This window comes from Cherax quadricarinatus, chromosome 7 (genome assembly GCF_038502225.1).
Source record: "Cherax quadricarinatus isolate ZL_2023a chromosome 7, ASM3850222v1, whole genome shotgun sequence".
Taxonomy (NCBI): domain Eukaryota; kingdom Metazoa; phylum Arthropoda; class Malacostraca; order Decapoda; family Parastacidae; genus Cherax; species Cherax quadricarinatus.
Genome location: NC_091298.1, coordinates 4,044,958 through 4,062,739, shown reverse-complemented (window position 1 = coordinate 4,062,739; position 17,782 = coordinate 4,044,958). Strand labels below are relative to the sequence as shown.

The 17,782-nt window shown below is 38.3% G+C and overlaps 1 protein-coding gene across 10 annotated transcripts in view; it reads right to left on the bottom strand.

Moving 5' to 3' along the window:
• Positions 1-17,782, bottom strand: part of mus101 (mutagen-sensitive 101) — a 103,976-nt gene that overhangs the window by 24,890 nt on the left and 61,304 nt on the right. For 7 of the 10 annotated variants that reach the window (XR_011391657.1, XR_011391658.1, XR_011391655.1 and 4 more), the window contains exons 16-18: positions 14,627-14,989; positions 9,266-9,510; positions 2,873-3,079 (exon numbers count right to left, since the gene is read on the bottom strand). Coding sequence is in view for 6 of the 10 variants with exons in the window: in XM_070082224.1 (XP_069938325.1) it covers positions 2,873-3,079; positions 9,266-9,510; positions 14,627-14,989 (815 nt within the window). In the remaining 4 variants the exon portion in view is untranslated. Of the gene's footprint in view, positions 1-40; positions 2,325-2,872; positions 3,080-9,265; positions 9,511-14,626; positions 14,990-17,782 lie in introns of those variants that run through there. The other 3 variants (XR_011391656.1, XM_070082225.1, XM_070082226.1) reach the window with 3 other exon arrangements.

The window sequence follows — 17,782 nt, the reverse complement described above, 5'->3', positions numbered from 1 at the left end:
CGCTAGGTTTACTTTTTTGGTTATGTGGGATGTAGAGTCGAGTAATCTGTCGATCTCGTATCCTAGGATCTTGTTTGGATTCCTAATAGCAATTTGGGTGCCTCTGATGGAAATGTCCCCTTTGTCTTCTATGGTTGTTGGCAAGCATCCGACGGTGCTGATGAGGACTTTGTCTGGATTGGTTGTGATTCTCCATTTCTTCTCCCACCTGGCTGTTCTATTTAGTTCTTCATTCATTTTCTCAATTACTCTCCTATGCTTATTTGCACCAGCTGTAGGGACAGAGGAGACAACATGGATGACATCGTCTGCAAATTGGGTGAACGAAAGGTGGGGAAGCTCTTAAACAGAAATTTGAGATGATTAACGGCTCAATAATGAGTACTGAGCCAGCAAATCTGCTTGCTGAATGTTAGTGATGTGGTAATTAAAAGTTGATATTATCATTCCTCTAAAATGCAGAGGAGCAAGAGGCTAGTAACCCCTTCTGTATAAATTACTAAATTTAAGAAGAAAAACTTTCATTTTTCTTTAACATGCTTTGGTGGGATACAGCCGGTGTGTTGAGAAAAAAAAATTTTCCTCAGATGTTTGGGCTTTAATGGTTTCAAAGATGAGACTTAACGGTACTGAACTCATTATTGAGCTTATACCGTAGTCCAACTTCCTTTTCTAGACACTACTCATCAATGATGACATTTGTCCTCCAAGACTTAGGTCACACTACACTTGCATGTACAAGCATATATATACACACACACACACACCCCTCTGGGTTTTCTTCTATTTTCTTACTAGTTCTTGTGCAGGTTTATTTCCTCTTATCTCCATGGGGAAGTGGAACAGAATTCTTACTCCATAAGCCATGCGTGTCATAAGAGGCGACTAAAATGCCGGGAGCAAGGGGCTAGCAACCCCTTCTCCCGTATGCATTACTGAAGTTAAAAAGAGAAACTTACGTTTTTCTTTTTAGGTCGCCTTGCCTTGGTGGGATATGGTTGGCTTCGTTCATTTTGTGTTTAAGAAACCCTATTTGTGTAATCATTTTAATATGGTTAAAAATAACACTCATGAAATAATGAACCAGAATAAGAGAGATACAGGCATGAGAAAGCCAATGCTAAAAAATAAAATATTAGGTGATGAATTTTATTTGCTGATTGCCTTTTAGTAAAAATGTTGCATAATCAGAATGAACAAATGTGGAAGCCTGCAAATTTGTAGGGATAGCTTTCTCCCTCTTCTCTCCCCATCACTCTTTGGTTACCCCCTGCTTTGACAGGTAGATATGATGAGTTCGTGTGTGTGTGTGTGTGTGTGTGTGTGTGTGTGTGTGTGTGTGTGTGTGTGTGTGTGTGTGTGTGTGTGTGTGTGTGTGTGTGTGTGTGTGTAAGTGTGTGTGTGTGTGTGTGTGTGTGTGTGTGTGTGTGTGTGTGTGTGTGTGTGTGTGTGTGTGTGTGTGTGTGTGTGTGTGTGTGTGTGTGTGTGTGTGTGTGTGTGTGTGTGTGTGTGTGTGTGTGTGTGTGTGTGTGTGTGTGTGTGTGTGTGTGTGTGTGTGTGTGTGTGTGTGTGTGTGTGTGTGTGTGTGTGTGTGTGTGGGTGTGGGTGGGTGTGTGTGTGTGTGTGTGTGTGTGTGTGTGTGTGTGTGTGTGTGTGTGTGTGTGTGTGTGTGTGTGTGTGTGTGTGTGTGTGTGTGTGTGTGTGTGTGTGTGTGTGTGTGTGTGTGTGTGTGTGTGTGCGCGCGTGCGTGTGTGTGTCAACTTGAGAATGCTTAATCAGCAAAATGTGTTTAAATTTGATTCACTACCCTATTTGGTTTTATTTATGCATACTACTGTATTTGCTGACACTTGATTCTACTGATTAAATACATGACATCTACAATCCAGACTCCCCACTAAACAATATTCATCAGTGCTGTACTAAATTACAGTAATTAATACAGTGTGAATGATGCAATCCTTATCCAAGCAAAATGGTTCATGTACTGATTTTGCTCAGGAAAATGATATAATACAATATACCTTATGCACTAACCAAGAAAAAGCTTAAAGTACAATTTTAGTACTTTTTATTTTAACTGGATCACATTAATATTCTGTCTTTTTCATCACAGCAAGAATTTCTTTATAATTCAAGTGGTCTTGAAATCAACATAATAACACACCACAATGTGTGTGTATGCATATGTTTTTGTGCGCATGTGCATTGGTGTACACGCATATGAGCACATGTGTGCATGCACATACACATGCATATTTATTATCCAATACCATAACTCTCACTTCTTCTTTATTCTTTTAATGGGACTTTGATGAGCTCTACTGAAAAATAAAAGGACTTTTTAATAAAATATAAGAGAAAAAGTTGTAAGTGAGGTGTCTAAGTCCTTATACCTAAAGGTTAGATCAAATACCAAACATCATGCTTTTTTCTAATTAATATTTCCAAAGTATTACCCATACAATGAGAAATAAGGTTTCTTCAACTATAAGCAATTGCTAAGAGAAAATATGCAATAAAAATACTGTATTTGAAAAAGTAAGCTGAGAAAACATACATATCCTAACTACATTATAGATACAATAGCAATTACTGTGAACATCAAAATATAATCAGGTTATCTAAATAAAAAAAAAATAGGAAAAAAGAGAGGGAGGGAGCAATGAAGCAAAATGAGAGGATATCAAAGGGAAGTGTGGGAACAAAGAAAGAAAAATGAAAAAAGGAGAAAAAAGGAGTAGTAGTAATAATGGCAAATAAATTATCTAAGAACCCTAAATGATTGCAATGTTATATTCCAAAAGATATTTATTATATTTGTTTTTTAACAAGGCATCAGAAATTTAAAAATTATTATTTTTTAACTTACCTCATATCTTCAAGAATTGCTTTATATTCAGGAATGAAGTGATTCATCACATTAGGTAATGGATCACTAATCAGATATTCATTAAGGAAAAGTGGAGGAAGACAAGGAATCTGACGTGCAGCAAAACTTGCAAGGTCAAATTTTTCTGTAGTTTTGTTTACTTCCAGAAAAAAATGGGTAACACCCTCCACTTCTTTATATGGGGGTCTGAGGGAGACAAGAATAAACAACAAATTATTGATGGAATGTTTTAAATACAGTGCTCTAATGTCTTTAGTAAAATCACAAATAGCCTATATACAATGTACAACACATATTTAAAATTGCTATATACAGATGGGTTAGGTTCCAGACCACCACTGTAAAGCGAATCACAGCCATTTTTTCCACTAGTCAGTGCATATAAAAGCCTAAAAATGCATTTACATTATCATTTAACCCTGAAACTGTCCAAATGTAGATAAACATTCGCATCGCTATTGGGCCGTGCGGACGTGCTGCGCAGTAGCTCCTGATTGAGTTGGCTTTTGCGCAGTGTTGACGTGTACTTGGCTCTGTGAAGACCTGTTTGCGCGCTCTCTAGAATTGAAGCAAGATGCCCTCCATCGAGCAACTTTACCAACAGCTTAAGGAAGAATTGAGGTTGGCGAATATGGAAATTCGGCGACTGACCGAGGAAAACAAGAAGATTCGTAGTAGTCCTCCTGTTTTGAGTCCTCAGGTCAAGAAGGGAAACTGGTCAGTGGCTGGACAGCAGGGAAAGAAGTTGACGATCAAGAAGACGAATGGAAAGGTAGAAACGATGAAGAAGAAAGAGACTGCCGTGGAAACTGTTGTGGAAACATCCAATACATTCTCAGTGCTACCCGACGAATGTGAGTCGACTACTGTGAACGAGACGACGAAAGACATTAAGGAAGGTAAGAATATTGTTGTTGTTGGGGATAGCCAAGTTAGGTATATGGATAGGGCGTTCTGCTTGAAGGACAGGAGTAGGAGACAGAGAGTTTGCTTTCCTGGGGCTAGGATGGAGGATATTGTTAGCCGTTTGGATGACATCATGAAAGGTAATGGGAGCAATCCTATTATCTGTCTCAGTGCTGGAGGCAACGATGTTGGCAGACGTAGGAGTGAGGACCTGATTAGCAGGTATAGGTCAGCAATAGAAATAATTAGAAGTAAGGGTGGGAACCCTCTCATATGTGGTATTTTGCCAAGGAGGGGAGTTGGAAGTGAATGGTTGTCCAGGGCAATTGGTGTCAATTGCTGGCTGGACAAATACTGTAAGGAAAATGCAGTAACATTCATTGACAACTGGGACCTCTTCTATGGCAGAAATGACATGTTTGCTAGGGATGGGTTCACTTATCTAGGTGTGGGGTGGGAGCACTGGCAACTGCAGTGGAGGGAGCAGTTAGGACTTTAAACTAGGAATAGTTAGTGGTATGGGTTTTGGCAGGAAAGCAGTGAAGTCCCAGTGTAGTAATATTACGAGTTCTAGGGGAACTAGTAATAATAAGAACGAGATAGATATTGAAAAGCCAGGGACCTTGGGTGATAAGGACAGTAATAGGTTTAGTAGAAAAATAGAAATGAGCAGGAAGGGTAAAGAGAAAGGAGAGTCTTTCAATGTTTATTATGCTAATTGCCGTAGTGCTAGGAATAAGATGGACGAGTTGAGATTAGTTGCTAGTGTAGGTAACATTGATGTATTTGCCTTAACTGAGACGTGGTTTAATTCAAAAAGTCGGGACATGCCTGCGGAATGTCATATTCAGGGTTTTAAATTGTTCCAAGAAGATAGAAGTATTGGGAGGGGGGGTGGGGTGGCATTGTATGTCCGAGATCGCTTGAACTGTTGCATAAAAATGGGTATTAAGTCTGAAGTAACACATACAGAGTCTATTTGGATAGAATTTTCAGAGGGGCATGAAAAACTGATTTTAGGAGTGATATACCGTCCCCCAAACTTAGATAGGGACCAAGGGAAACTACTATGGGAGGAAATTGTTAAGGCCACAAGGCACGATAATGTAGTAATTCTAGGAGACTTTAACTTTAGTCATATTGATTGGAATTTCTTGACTGGGAATTTAGAATCATACGACTTCTTAGAAGTAGTTCAGGATTGTTTTTTGAAGCAGTTTGTGACAGAACCTACAAGGGGAAATAACCTGCTTGACTTAGTTATGGCAAACAATGAATCCCTTGTTAATAATTTAGAAATTTCAGAGGAACTGGGTGCTAGCGACCACAAATCAATTACATTTAGCATTGAATGGAAGTACGATAGTAGCGATAACTCAGTAACAGTCCCAGATTTTCGCTTAGCAGATTACGATGGGCTTAGAGAACACTTATCATCTGTTGACTGGGGTAACGAAGAGAGCTATCAATATGACAGTTTTCTGAACACTATACATGCTGCTCAAAGAGCGTTTATCCCATATAAAGAAATTAGATCAAATAGAAATGACCCAAAATGGATGAATAATAGGCTCAAATATCTACTAGGGCATAAGAAAGGAATTTATAGGCGTATCAAAAGAGGTGAGGGTCATCTTATGAATCAGTATATTGACATTAAGAGGGACATTAAAAAGGGGATAAGAAAAGCTAAAAGGGACTATGAAATTAAAGTTGCTAGGGATTCTAAAACTAACCCAAAAAGTTTTTTCCAGGTCTATAGAACAAAAGTTAGAGATAAGATAGGTCCCCTTAAAAATAACTATGGGCACCTTACTGACAAAGAGAATGAAATGTGCTTGATTTTAAATAATTATTTTCTCTCAGTTTTTACACAGGAAGACACTAACAATATTCCAGTAATTAATTTTTACAGTGGGCTAGAAGAAGATAAATTATGTAACATCACAGTCACTAGTGAGATGGTTGTGAGGCAGATAGACAGACTGAAGCAAAATAAGTCGCCAGGTCCTGATGAGGTTTTTTCAAGGGTTCTTAAGGAATGCAAAATGGAACTCTGTGAACCATTAACTAATATTTTTAATTTATCTCTTCAAACAGGTGTAGTGTCTGATATGTGGAAGATGGCTAATGTAACTCCTATTTTTAAAACAGGGGACAAGTCGTTACCGTCAAATTACCGCCCAATAAGCCTGACCTCAATTGTAGGCAAGTTGCTAGAGTCAATTATAGCTGAGATTATAAGAAGCCATCTCGATAAGCATAGCTTGATTAATGATACTCAGCATGGATTCACAAGAGGCTGGTCTTGTCTAACTAATTTATTAACTTTCTTCAGTAAAGCTTTTGAGGCTGTTGACCACAATAAAGAATTTGATATTATTTACTTAGATTTTAGTAAGGCTTTTGATAGAGTTCCGCACCATAGACTGTTAAAGAAAGTGGCAGCTCATGGCATTGGGGGAAAAGTGCTCTCGTGGATCGAGTCATGGCTCACTGACAGGAAGCAGAGAGTGTCCATAAATGGGGTTAAATCCGAGTGGGGATCTGTAGCAAGTGGCGTTCCACAGGGATCAGTCTTGGGCCCGTTGTTGTTTATAATATATATCAATGATCTTGATGAAGGAATTACTAGTGATATGAGCAAATTCGCCGATGACACAAAGATAGGTAGGATAATTGATTCAAACGTAGATGTTAGGGAACTTCAGGAGGATTTAAACAAACTCTATTCTTGGTCAGAAAAGTGGCAGATGCAGTTCAATGTAGATAAATGCAAGGTTCTGAAGCTTGGGAGTGCCCATAACCCTAGTACTTATAAATTAAATGATGTAGAACTTAGCCATACAGATTGCGAAAAGGACTTGGGGGTTATGGTGAGCAGCAACCTTAAACCAAGACAGCAATGCCTAAGCGTACGTAATAAGGCAAATAGATTACTGGGATTTATATCAAGAAGTGTAAGCAACAGAAGTCCAGAGGTCATACTGCAGCTTTATACATCATTAGTAAGGCCTCACCTAGATTATGCAGCTCAGTTCTGGTCTCCGTATTACAAAATGGACATAAATTCGATAGAAAACATTCAGCGTAGGATGACTAAATTAATACATAGCATCAGAAATCTTCCTTATGAAGAAAGATTGAAGACTCTTAAGTTACATTCACTTGTTAGACGAAGAATGAGGGGAGACCTGATCGAAGTGTATAAGTGGAAGATAGGTATTAATAAAGGGGATATTAATAAGGTCTTGAGGATGTCTCTCCAAGAGAGAACGTGCAGTAATGGATTTAAATTAGATAAGTTTAGATTTAGAAAGGACATAGGAAAGTATTGGTTTGGAAATAGGGTAGTTGATGAGTGGAACAGACTACCTAGTTGGGTTATTGAGGCTGGGACTTTGGGTAGTTTCAAATCTAGGTTGGATAAATACATGAGTGGGATGGGTTGGATTTGAGTGGGACTTTCACATCAGAGCTTATTTCTTGGGTGGCATTGAAAATTGGGTTGGGCAAATGTTTTGTTAGTGGGATGAATTGTAAAGGACCTGCCTAGTATGGGCCAGCAGGCCTCCTGCAGAGTTCCTCCTTTCTTATGTTCTTATGTTGCGTACTGCTCTGAATATTTCGAGAAAATTTTTTTTTTTTTTTTTGGTTTAAAATGAAGAGCGCATCTTTCCCAGCATCCCCAAATTTTGTCATACTGCACACACTGAGTGCACAGACTCATTCTCTCATCTTTAGGCAACTCAGGCTTACTGTGGCAAGGTTGAAAGCATGTAAAATAAAACGCAGATCTATGATCCAATCGGAGCGTTACACAGTGAACGTAGCTCTATGTTTGGTCAGTTTAAGGGTTAATAAGTGCACAATAGTGCTAGGCTTAAAAAAATAATGATGCAAGAGTAAAAATAATAAATGAAAAAAAAAAAAAAAGTGCCACTGCCAAAAGCCATCTTAAGAGCAAGGCAAGAACCAAAAATAATAAACATGAATATAATTGAAAAGCGCCATATTAGCAAAGAGCTTTAAAGCAAAGGACCTTAAAATGAGGAACACCTGTGGTAAGATGGCCCCAAAAAATAACTTGGAAATGTGTTTCCCCACAGGCTCTCCATGTTATACTGTGGAAATTTAAGCATACATAAAAAAAAAAAAAAAGCAGATTGGACAGGATTAAGAGATAATGCACAATTGCACATTGCATATATTTCTGGGAAATAAAAAAATTAAAATTACTGTGCTAAATTCCTGCACAGCAAAATCCATCATTATCAGCCCACACATTTTATGAACTGAGATTTCATTTAATTTTTATTAGAAATAGCAAGTCTCTCAACAATAGTCAATATTAATTATTTCTTGCACAGAGCTGCATTAGATGGCATGGGGAACTTTCTGGTACATCCTGATGAGCTTTCACAGGTATTACCATATTTGGCGGCTTATTAGAAGCATGTTTTTTTTTCCATAAAATGTCTCTAAAAACCACCATGTCCTATAAACGGAAGGTCAGTGATGGGAGCTATAAGCTTGAGGTGTGGGGTGGGCTGTAACTCTCCCAGTTACATCCGATGCCGAGCCATTGAAACTAAAACAAGTCTTACAAGCCGCGAAATACAGCACTTCTGGATCTCACCTTTCATAAGTGCAAAGTTGTAAGATGTATGTACAGTCATTGGTGACCTTCAGAAGTTTGACTTTGGGCTTTTATGACTGATGTGTAGGGTCCAAGTGCCACAGTGCAGGGACCTTTGTCAAGAACACAATGGCTGCTACTTCGTCCATTGTTTCCATTATATTCTCATTACTATTGTGTCAGAGTTCAAAGGGATTAATATGATAGACATTTTTCCATACGACACTTCTGCGATGAGCTGGCTCAAAAAAAAAAAAAGACGCTTAAGTAGCTGAAAGGATATGTAAAATTTATAAATTTTATGTGCATCAAACAATGAGATCCATCTGTGATGCATGCATTCAATGGAATGCAATGGTCAAACACCTTGCCACAATGCTATCTCAGTATTTTGGGAATATAACGAGTTGTTAACCATGACCTGTTTAGTCTCATCATCTACATGAACACTAGAGGGTGAGTGGTGCTTGGAGAAGTACCATAAATACCAACAAAATGTCTTGATAGTCATCTCCCTGATTTTTTTCTCAGAGGAGTGATGCTTTCTATCTCTGGGAGGGGAGCCTCATGCCAGTAACAAGACACGAGGCATATTATTATTATGCAATGTGTCTCGTGCACTGTCAGCTTCATTTCTCCTTTGAACAGGAAGAAGAATACAGTACACAGGAAGCCATAAAGAAAATAGAACTGGCAAGAAAAGCAGGTTTAAATATAGCTGCATGGAAGCTTTACTCTTTTGACTAATCTCATGAAATTACTTGAATAAGGCTAACAATATTTCAGCACTGTATCTAACCTGAAAAACAACTGAGAATATTCCTTACTTTGCTGTAACGACTCTTCCACCGCCTGCTTCAATAAGTCGAGTATAGGCTTCCACTCTTTCTCGGCTGGAATGGACCAAGGCTATCATGCTTTGAAAAGCCCCCTTTATTTTTCTTTGATTGGATACATCATTAATTTTAATTCTCCATCTTCGGGCAGCAACAGACAACTTGAATTCTGAACTATCAGGTGATAATTCTGAAAAACATTCAGTAGTAGGGTTGCCCCATTCATATGGCTCTTCCTGTAAAGCAAAGTTATAATTTAATGTCACAAATAATTTTATATTATAAGCAACATTAAAATAAGACACAAAACTGCTTGACATATGCAAGATTCAATGAATGAATAATTGATACAAGTACTCTATCAAATATTCTTATGCCCATAGAAATCTAAAGTCATAATCAATTTATCAACTGCAGTTTACTTCCCTCACACAATATTTTTAATAATGGAATAAAGAACAGAATTCCAAGAAGGAAAATGTCCATCCATAAGATATGCTCCATCTTGTATTAGATTCCTTCTTACACATCCTCTTTCCCTCCTTCCCTCCCTCCCCTCTCTCTCTCTCCCCCTCTTTCTCTCTCCCCCCCCTCTCTCTGCCCCCCTCTCTCTCTCTCTCCTCCCTCCCTCTCTCTCTCCTCCCTCCCTCTCTTCTCTCTCTTGCCCTTCCCCCTATCTCTCTCCCTCCCCTCTCTCTCTCTCCCTCCCCCTCTTTGTCTCTCCCTCTCTCTCCCTAGGAAAATGTCTATCCTTTATTAGTTTATTCTCCCAGAGTCACCCTCTCTGACTGAACATCCCCAATACCAGTAACCAACTAGCAACTACTGTATAACACAAACTCATACTTGGTATATATTACACTATTAATGACATATCAACCATATTTCATTCTAAACTAAATCCAATAATGGATGAAAATCAGATACATGAAAATTTAAATAGGTCAATATATACTGACAATAGACAGAAGTTAATTATAAAATAGGTAAGATAAGATTAAGATTTGTTTGGATATTTAACATGGAAGGTTAGCCACCCAGGATAACCTAAAAAAGTCAGTTCGTCAATGGGGACTGTCTTCTTTTCATTGAGGTCCTTTAATCTTGTCCCCCAGGATGCAACCCACACCAATCGACTAACACCCAGGTACCTACTTACTGCTAGGTGAACAGGGACAGACACACCAAGTGTAAGGAAATATGCCCAATGTATCCAACCATGCTGGGCACTAAACCACGGACACCTAGTGTGTGAGGCGAGTGTGTTGCCAACCAAGCCACAGGATACCAGATATAACTGATGAACAAAAACAAAAGTTGGGGCCATTATCAGATGGAAATACACAACTGTAGGACAGATCAACAAGGGGGTGGCACAGCTATATACTACTCAGACCAACTAGAATGTATCACTAATACTTGCACAAGGGATGAACATGGGGAATATATAATAGCTAAATTCAAATCCAAATACCTACAAAAACCTCTCACATTGATAAACATCTACAGAGTTCCACAGTCAAACATTAGCCAATTTAGTCAAAACCTAGGAAGTATGATAACTGATGCACGCATGAACAAAGATCACTTACTACTCTCAGGTGACTTCAATATAAATCTCCTGCAAGACCAGGACCCACACGTTACTGAATTCACAAACACAATGAGTAACTGCATGTTGCTACCAACAGTAACAAAACCTACAAGAGTTACGGAGACTAGTGTTTCCCTACTTGACCACATCTGGACCAACACCATATCCCCTTTAAAATCAAGCATAATTACAGATAATACCACAGACCACTACCCTACTTTCCTCATAACAACTTTTGGTAAATTACCCCAAGACACTACTAAAGTCACCTTCAGACTTCACAATGAGGCAGCCATTAATAACTTCTCAACAGCAGTAACAAACATTGGCTGGCACACTGAGCTAGAAATCTATGCAGATATTGACGAATGTATTAATAATTTTCTAAAAAAGACCCAATACCTCTATAACAAGCACTGCCCTAAAAAAACTAAACAGATGACAGCTAAGAGACTGAACAGTCCCTGGCTAACACCCAGCATTCTCAAATCCATAAATACAAAACACCGATATGAAAAACAGTACAGAATGGGTCACATAACCAGAGACCAAACAAAACGTTACTCGTCAATCCTAACCAGCCTGATAAGAAGGGCAAAAAAATTGTATTATGAGAACAGATTATCCAACTTACGAGGTGATATAAAAAAGACCTGGAAAACCCTATCAGAAATTCTGGGAACAAAAAAGATATCACGAAATAGCGAAATAAAATTAGCAAAATCAGATGAACCCTAACTCCCATCAACAGAAACAGCAAACAGACTCAATGATTTCTTCTCCACTATAGGACAAAACCTTGCCAATAAAATCCCAAGCTCAGATACCCCACCAAATGACTACCTCACTGGCAACTACCCGAACACACTGTTCCTAGCTCCTACTAACCCATACGAAGTCTCCCTTATTATCAACGCACTAAAAAACAAGGCAGGAGATTTAAATACCTTACCACCCTTTATATACAAAAAAGTGTCACAAGTGCTATCACCAATCATTGCAACACTCTTTAACAAATCCATTGAATCTTCCACCTTCCCTACAGTTCTCAAAATAGCAAGGGTCACCCCGATCCATAAAGGAGGAGACCAAACAGAGTTGAATAACTATAGGCCAATATCCAATTTACACCCTCTCTCAAAAATCTTTGAAAAATTATTTCATAAATGAATCTACTCCTACCTCATCTCCCAAAGCATACTCAACCCCTGCCAATTTGGATTCAGGCCTAATAAAAATACTAATGATGCTATTATACACATGCTAGAACATATATACACTGCAATAGAGAAAAAAGAAGTCCCACTGGGGATCTTCATTGACTTACGTAAAGCTTTTGATACAGTTGACCATGACTTGCTCCACGTAAAATTGTCACATTATGGTATAAGAGGGCACTCCCTCAACTACCTCAAGTCATACCTCAGCAACAGAAGCCAATATGTGTACACAAATGGGGCAAGCTCTTCCGCACAACCAATTACAGTTGGTGTCCCACAGGGAAGTGTCCTTGGCCCTCTTCTCTTTCTCCTATACATAAATGACCTACCAAATGCTTCGCAATTACTCAAACCCACACTATTTGCAGATGACACTACATACGTCTTCTCTCACCCGAGCCCAGTCACGCTAGCCAATACTGCAAATACCGAATTACAGAAAATATCTACCTGGATGAGGACTAACAAACTTACACTAAACATTGACAAAACCTACTTCATTCAGTTTGGTAACAGAGCTACAGATGTCCCTCTTAACATAATGATAAACGGATCACCTATCACAAAGCTAACAGAGGGAAAATTCTTAGGAATCCACCTTGATAATAGATTCAAATTTCATACACATATACAACAAATTTCTAAGAAAATTTCCAAGACTGTAGGCATACTATCGAAGATACGGTACTATGCTCCACAGTCAGCCCTCCTGGCCCTATATCACTCTCGTATTTACCCCTATCTCACCTATGGAATTTGTGCATGGGGCTCAACAACAATTAACCATCTCAGACCACTAATTACCCAACAAAAGGCTGCAGTTAGAATGATAACAAATTCTCACTACAGGCAGCACACTCCACCAATATTCAAAACACTCAACCTACTCACCATACAAAACATCCATACTTATTATTGCACCTATTACATACATAGAACACTTAACTCTGATATTAACCCTCCCCTCAAACATCTCCTTGCCAACCTCAACAGAACACATGACCATAACACAAGGCACAGATCACTCTTTGATGTTCCTCGTGTCCATCTCACGCTATGCAAAAACTCAATGCACATAAAAGGCCCTAAAATCTGGAATTCATTACCTGTAAATATAAAAGAAACACTACCTGTTTATAAATTCAAGTCTCTTCTCAAAGATCACTTACTCACCCAAAACCAAATAAATACTGAATAACTGAACCTTATAAATTGTATATCTTAAATGTTTCTCACAATTATATCACATAAATGTTAAACCTAAAACCCAATCTAACTTTATTATTTTTTAAACACACTACCTAACAGAATACTCCATTCGACTGAATGTACAGCAATGCATGCAACCATATGACCTGTCTTTGTAATACTCATTTGTGCTTTATAGTTATCTGTTTACAATAATGTTTTATCACTGATTTCATCATTGCTTAGTTAATCTTAAGTTAATTTTAAGCCAGCCCGTAATGCTATGCATATAAGTGACTTTGGCATGCTGCTCTTATCTTTATTTTTTTGTACCTCTGTATGTATGCTCAAATTACTAAATAAATAAATAAATAAATAAATAAATAAATAAATAAAGTATTGGAAATATATTACTGTACTTCTAAGAAAACAGGAATGATTGTGATATAATAACTACAATACCTGTAGCATAACAAATTACTGTTTTAACCCTTTGAGGGTCGCAAGGCCCTCTCAGAGACTTGTTCTCAGGGTTGCAAAAAAAAAAAAAAAAAAAAAAAAAAATATCATGAAAAGATAGAGAATCTTTTCCCGATCATAACGACACCAAAAGTATGAAATCTGATGGAAAACTTGCGGAATTATGCTCTCGCGAAGTTAGTTTCGACGATGTTTATGCATCGGCGATTTTGCCCACTTTGAGCCTTATTTTCGGCCAATTCCAGTGTACTGGGCGACAAAAATCATAACTATATCACTAGAACTTCGTTTTTTCTATCGAATGAATACAAGAAACCACCCATTTACCGATTTCAATTATCCAATAAAGTGGTCAGAATTTAGCAATTTTGCCAATTTCACACAAATTTCAAAAGATGCCAATTTCCAAATAGGGTCCAGAATAAACCAGAAAGACATTCCTGGCAATAAAATAACATTTCCTCTGTTCGTTAGTCACATCCCCAGGGCCCTCTTACATTTCTTTTGCTTTCCACTTTGATTTTTTATTCTCACAAAAAAATAAGATTTACTGTTATGCAGACTACTGCATACACTCTGGGTGGGAAAGGCATGTCTTACACCCTGAAGAGGGGTGGGAAAGTTACAAATGGAGGATAATCTGAATTGTGATGTCAGTATACTTTCAGCAAGACAATGATGGAATGAATGATGGTGAATGTGTTTTCTTCTTTGAGAAGTTGGCCTTTAAAGGAAAAATAATGCAGGCTCATCATGCATTCTTCAATGTTCCTGTGTACAGTATGGTAGAACTAGTGAAATATGATGTACCACTAATAGTATAGTAAGCTGGGGTAAAAAAAAAAAAAAAAAAAAAAAAAAAAAACCTACCTTAACAAAATATCCAGATTTTACAGAATCATCTAAATACTTGCAGCGTAGCATCCATTTCCCAGATGCTATTGCTCCCAAGTGACGTTCTGAACGAGATGGTTTTCGTGTCACTATGTGAGTAATATGAGGGTCAAATGTTGGTTCTTCATGCACTACCCCTCCTAATTCCTCAATATTTTTGGTAAATTTGTTCAAATCCTCTTCACCCATACCTAGTAAGACAAAAACATAGCGAGATTTTGGCATGGGTAACTGGACTGCCATCTTCACTGGAGATGCATGTTCAGCTTCATTCACTAGTGTGTGCTCTTCTTCCACTGATGAATTCTCCTTGTCATCCTCTTTATCCTCTGAAGACAGCTGTTTAGAGTATGTTTATTATTATTATATTTATGGGAAAGTACAAAAATGCATAGGGGATATACAGCACCTGGGAACTGGGATGTACAGTACTATAATTAGTTAAGATTCACAGAAATTAATGGTTTATACATAATTTTTCTCTTCTGCATACTGGTAAAACCTTAGTAATGGATACTGACCACTGAGTAAAGAGACATGAGCAAACACTAGGACATACTTATTTAGAATATGTTTCACTCCTTGGTCCTTGATCACTTCCAACACACACAACGTTGAGAACAAAAGTAATTATCGTGTTTTACATTTATACTGAGGTTCAAATTAGTGAATGTAGCAAGTATCCAAACAAAAGAATCTATTGCTTCTCCCCCATTCATCATTTAGTCATAACAAATAGGAAATAGACAGACACTTGAAATGCTAGAAGTGTTTGAGTATCACAAAAAAGTGCTTAACCCTTTCAGGGTCGCCAGGCCCTCTCTAAGACTTGTTCTCAGGGTTGCCAAATTTAAAAAAAAAAAATGAAAAGACAGAGAATCTTTTCCCGATCATAATGACACCAAAAGTATGAAATGTGATGGAAAACTTATGGAATTATGCTCTCGCAAAGTTAGCGGTCTCGACGATGTTTATGCATCGGCGATTTTGCCCACTTTGAGCCCTATTTTCAGCCAATTCCAGTGTACTAGTCGACAAAAATCATAACTATTTAGCTAGAACTCCACTTCTATCGAATGAGTACAAGAAACCACCCATTTACCGATTTCATCTATCCAATAAAGTGGTCAGAATTTAGCAATTTTGCCAATTTCCCACAAATTTCAAAAGATGCCAATTTCCGAATAGAGTCCAGAATAAACAAGAAAGACATTCCTGGCACTAAAATAACATTTCCTCTGTTCATTAGTCATGTCCCCATGCCCCTCTTATATTCTTTTGCTTTCCACTTTGAATTTTTATTATCACAAAAAATAGAAGATTTACTGTTATGCAGACTACTGCATTAGTGTAGAAATGGTATAAATAATATCAGCACACTTGTGAAAGAATATTAGACTCACCAGTTGACGTTTATTGGACGCTTAGCATGATTTGTTTACTTTTGAACTTTGGTAAAAATCGAACATTTCTGCTACTTTGCGCTCAATTTCAAGGTACTTTTCATTTTAAAACTAGTCAAAATCATCTCAATTTCTGTAATATGTCTTCCATTCTATAAAATGAGACCAGGAAAACTAGAATACGACAATAAATGCCATATGAAAATACAGTGCAAGTCGCTGTTTTAATACAAAAACATGGTCAGTTTTTTTCCTCGTTACGCACTGTGTGCTGCAGGATTTTTTTTTATACTGCGCACACTCACCACATAGACCCATTCTTTCATATGTAGGCCTACCAGCTTTCTCTCACTAGATTTGAGGGCTCTAGAATTTAGGTGTATTGATACGTCAAAAACCCTGGTGCGTAAGCTGTACTAGTATGTCCGAAACCCTGAAAGGGTTGAACAATTAGCAGTGTTAGTATGAAATCTCTTGATTTTCACCCAGAGGAAGCCAGAGGCATCAAGCAGTACTATAATGGTATTGCCTCCAAAACTCAATGGCTCTTTGATTTATTCAGGAGAGTGGTGGAGCACCTAGAAAGGAAAAAGCTTATAAACGACAACCAGCATGGCTTCAGGGAAATCCTGTGTCCCAAACCTACTGGAGTTTTATGACAAGATAACGGAAGCAAGACACAAGAGGGGTGGGTAGATTGGATTTTCTTGGACTGCAAGAAGACCTTTGACACAGTTCCTTACAAGAGATTAGTGCAAAAGTTAGAGGATTAGATACGCATAACAGGAAAGGCACTGCAATGGATCAGAGAATACCTGACAGGGAGGCAACAATGAGTCTTGGTACGTGATGAGGTGTCAGAGTGGATGCCTGTGACAAGTGGGGATCCACAGGGGTCAGTCCTAGGACCAGTGCTGTGTTTGGTATATGTGAATGATATGACAGAAGGGATAGACTCAAAAGTGTCCCTGTTTTCAGATGATGTGAAGTTAATGAGGAAAATTAAATTGGTTGAGGATCAAGCTGCAAGCCTGGTCTAGCAACTGGCTCCTCAAATTTAACCCTGCCAAATGCAAAGTCATGAAAATTGGGGAAGGGCAAAGAAGACCGCAGACAGAGTATAGGATAGGTGGCCAAAGACTGCAAACCTCACTCAATGAAAAGGATCTTGGGGTGAGTATAATACCGAGCACATTTGAGGCACACATAAACCAGACAACTACTGCAGCATATGGGCGCCTGGCAAACCTAAGAATAGCGTTCCAATACCTCAGTAAGGAACCATTCAAGGCTCTGTACACTGTGTACATCAAGCCCATATTGGAATATACAGCACCAGTTTGGAACCCACACCTGGTCAAGCATGGCAAGAAATTAGAGAAAGTGCAAAGGTTTGTAACTAGACTAGTCCCAGAGCTAAGGGTAATGTCCTACAAAGGAAGGTTAAGGGAAATCGGCTTCACAACACTGGAGGACAGGAGGGTTAGGGGAGATAATGATATATAAAATACTGCAAGGAACTGACAAGGTGGACAGAGACAGGATGTTCCACAGATGGGACACAGAAACAAGGGGTCACAACTGGAAGTTGAAGACTCAGATGAGTCAGAGGGATGTTAGGAAGTATTTTTTCAGAGTTGTCAGGAAGTGGAACAGTCTGGAAAGTAACATAGTGGAGGCAGAAACCATACATAGTTTTAAAATAGGGTTTAATAAAGTTAATGAAGCA